Here is a 3,844-nt window from a genome sequence, read left to right on the forward strand (position 1 = left end):
ATAACGGAAAATCAAGGAAACAATGGAAAAAATACAGTTTTCCTGTAAGCCCAGAGGGTCTTAGGAGCAATTCCGCCTAAACTTCCATGTGTGAATCAAAGCAAGTTCAGCTCCGAAACTATGAATTGGAAAATACTATTGTTTGTATTTGAAAGGCATTGAGGAATAATTTTCAGGTGGAATCACTATTTTAAATGTCACCAAATCTTATTTATAGGTGATTAAACTAAGAAAATAATGAAAAATATTTAGCTTCGCCAAAATTTCTCCCAAAATAAACTCTGCAAAACACCATAAAGCCCATTTGAAACTCTGGATGAACCTCAGACTTTCTAGATCCACATCTTGACTATAAGTCAAGCAAATCTGGTCTGAATAAGTTGAAGCATGTTTGTTCCACAAAGGTTTTAATGGGCAGAGTGCTAGGAGGAAATGGGATTTTGGCTCAATGCTAAAAGTTCAAAAATGCATTTTTCCACTAATAAAAGGGAATCTGATCAGACAAATATGCTGATTTCCATCATAGGAGACCTTCAGCATGAGGCAAAGTCTTTGCTCCTCAGATTTAGTCGTTGATTCATTGAAATTTACCAATAAAATCACCAAACTGAATAGAAAATAAGAATAACTGAGCGGCTAATGCAAAGCATGCCGGTTACATCACCTGAAATGGTCTCACAATGACCTCTGACCCCTCCTTGGAAAGGTCTGAGCCTCTAGTTTCCTATGATGGCGGCCATTAGTGGGCGGGGCTAAAAACGGAACACCTGCTGCTGCATTACTCCTGCAGAATCAAACACATCAGGTGGAATTTTAAATGTAATTTTATTTGTTTACACAGATAAAAAAATCCCTTTGAAACATGTTTTAGGAATTTTAAAGCCCCATTTGAAAAGCATGTTGATCAAACACCAGGTGACTGTTTTGGCCTTTCCTATAAATATATAAACATGAGCTGCTGTCAGCGCGGCCCGCCGGCTTAAAGGGTTAAAATCCTGATTATTGATAAACTTGTCAACTAACCATCAATTAAAAGTCGACAGAATCTAAAACAGGCTTTTATCTGGAAGGATAATAGACAAACAAAATAAACCGAAAACATTTATAAACATAAAATCAATGGAAAACTTCCCATCAAAGAGGAAACGGTTTCTTTTTCATTGTTTTTATTTTGCTGTGTGTACTTAGAAGGTAAAATGAAAGTTTCCTTCAGTTTGGCCTGAGGGTGGAGCTGCTGAGTCATGTTTAATGTTAGGATCAGGTCTGCGTTGTGACCTCTGGTTCCCTCCAGAGCGGGATGATGTAAAGTTCTGGTTGGGTTCTGACGGGTGGTTCTGTTTGTGTTCAGGTTCATAAGCTGCTAATCGTGGTGGAGCTGCTCCTCGGAGAGATTCCCGACCGGCTGCAGTTCAGGCAGCCGTCGCTCAAACGCTCCCTGATGCCGTACTTCCTGCTGACTCAGGGTCAGTGTTTCCATGGTTCCACTGGTTACTCAGATTGTCTCATCAGCCCGGGACCGCAGGGTCCAGAAACACTGGCTTTTCACAATAAAAGCAGATGCTGGTTCAATTTGATTTTAGACTTAAGAACCTGATAAAGGATTTTAATCTTTTCTCAGAGTTTTAAGCCGGGCGTATACTGTATGATTTTTATTATTTTTTTTTCAATTGTTGCACGCAGCTACAGCTCAAACTGTAAGATGAAACCTCAGGGTTTAAAAGTTCTCAGCTTATGTTTGTTCTCACGTTGTGCGACCCGACGCTCTGATGCGATCTACCTGCTCACACTGTACGCCTAAAAACCAGGTGGGACTCAGCGCCACAGTGAGATGGCGCTACTCGGACTCGTCTATCTGGAAGCCAAACGAGTAGAAGAGGAACATGAAGCTAGAGTGAAACGTGCTGCCTTGGAAATGTGTGCAATTTTGTGCTGAAAGCCCTAAAAAGAAAAGAAGACGACGTATTTGGACAAAGACATGGCTGAGCAAACATGGCTGCTATGGTCTGTCAGTTTGACAGAAAGAACTCCATTTCACTCATTGCCCCTGGAAGAAGAAGAAGAAGGATCCTTGTTTTCCCACTGAGCGATTTGCCTACGACCGCCTTATGACGGCCGACTGAATTTCAAATGTTTGATTTTCTCCTGATGTTCCGATTCCTGATGGGGAGTTGGTCGTTAGCGGCCCATCGCCCCTCGTTACCCCCTGGTCACTACGCCACGCACCATCAGGATGAAAGTCGACCCAATTGAAAAATTCTTGCACAATCGTCCCGAAAAGGGCAAAAAATCGTCGAGCGTACGCCCGGCTTAAGATGAGCTGCTGACACTGTTTACATTTGATCACTGCTGCACTTTATGGAATAGAAATGTTCATCTTAAAAGCTCTACCAAACTATATTTCATTTTGTAAACACTGTGGATATAAAAAATGACAGTAAAAGTTGTCCGGGTCTAAGTGTTTGCGCTTCCGTCCCGCAGCGGTGAGGACGGGGAACCTGGCCAAGTTCAATCAGGTCCTGGAGCAGTTCGGAGAAAAGTTCCAGACTGACGGGACGTACACGCTCATCATCCGCCTGCGACACAACGTCATCAAGACCGGTGAGCCGGACGCCGCCTCGGCTGCTCTCAGCCAATCGGAGCTCAGCGTGTGTCTGATCCTCCATGTTTGTTTCCAGGTGTGCGGATGATCAGCCTGTCCTACTCCCGGATCTATCTGTTCGACATCGCTCAGAAGCTGCAGCTCGACAGCCCCGAGGATGCAGAGTTCATCGTCGCCAAGGTAACCAGGTCGTAAGCAATCCCGGGGCTGATATCAGTGGGTGGGGCCTAACGCGAGTTCTGCTGCAGGCGATCCGTGACGGCGTGATCGAGGCCAGCATCAACCACGAGAAGGGCTTCGTCCAATCGAAGGAGACGATGGACATCTATGGAACCAGAGAGCCTCAGCTGGCGTTCCACCAGCGGATCTCCTTCTGCCTGGACATCCACAACATGTCTGTGAAGGTAACAGATCCACGCTCCTCCTTAGTGCCACCTCCTCAGGTGAATGTGGAGAGGAGAAGCCTAAACCACTCTGTGTCTCCCCCTGCAGGCCATGAGGTTTCCTCCTAAAGCGTACAACAAGGACCTGGAATCAGCAGAGGTAACATTAGCTTTACCGTTCAACATTTATTCCTTTTTAAACATCAATATTTGTACTAAAATATTCTTTCTGATTTGTGGACATTAGAATCTAAAGAGAGGTGCCACCTCCTGGTCAGATTCTGGGTTACAACCCATGAAAGAAACCCATAACATGAAAGATCCATCCTCCTCAGATCCCAAGCAGCCAAAACACAAAGTTGAACATTTTATAATTTTATTTAAAAAAGAAAAAAAAGGTATTTTGGAAATAAATGTGACACGTGTAGCATATGACCTCAGAGAGAGTTAATGCCGAAAATGACAAACAAAAGGAAACTAAATATTAACCAGCTTACCTCTTTGAAAGTAAATAAACCAAATGATCAAAACTTCTAACCTATGGAAGTAAATCTGTGTCGGTGGGATTTGAATTAAAAATGCCACTGAAGTTTAAATGTTGTATGTTTGTTCTTACTGTTTCAGTGTTAAAAAATATTCAGAACACATTTTTGACCTAAAAAAAATTGTCATTAATTCTACACAGCTGAAATTTCATTTATTTTCTCTAAAAGCTAAAAATTCACATTACTATTTCAAAGTGATTACATTTTTAATACTTATTTTTCAGTGTTAAAAAAATCTGCATATAAAAAAATTCAACCTTTTTAAAATTCAAACTTAATATTTTCAGCCTCCTGAGATTCAACTGGCTCTATTTCAC

At 42.2% G+C, this 3,844-nt stretch overlaps 1 protein-coding gene across 1 annotated transcript in view; it reads left to right on the top strand.

Annotated features, from left to right (window-relative positions):
• Positions 1-3,844, top strand: part of psmd3 (proteasome 26S subunit, non-ATPase 3) — a 20,742-nt gene that overhangs the window by 10,449 nt on the left and 6,449 nt on the right. The window contains exons 7-11 of the mRNA XM_015399938.1: positions 1,349-1,463; positions 2,479-2,598; positions 2,676-2,779; positions 2,848-3,003; positions 3,092-3,142. Coding sequence (XP_015255424.1) covers positions 1,349-1,463; positions 2,479-2,598; positions 2,676-2,779; positions 2,848-3,003; positions 3,092-3,142 — 546 coding nt within the window. The remainder of the gene's footprint in view (positions 1-1,348; positions 1,464-2,478; positions 2,599-2,675; positions 2,780-2,847; positions 3,004-3,091; positions 3,143-3,844) is intronic.

This window comes from Cyprinodon variegatus, unplaced genomic scaffold (genome assembly GCF_000732505.1).
Source record: "Cyprinodon variegatus isolate N-32 unplaced genomic scaffold, C_variegatus-1.0 Scaffold1058, whole genome shotgun sequence".
NCBI lineage: Eukaryota > Metazoa > Chordata > Actinopteri > Cyprinodontiformes > Cyprinodontidae > Cyprinodon > Cyprinodon variegatus.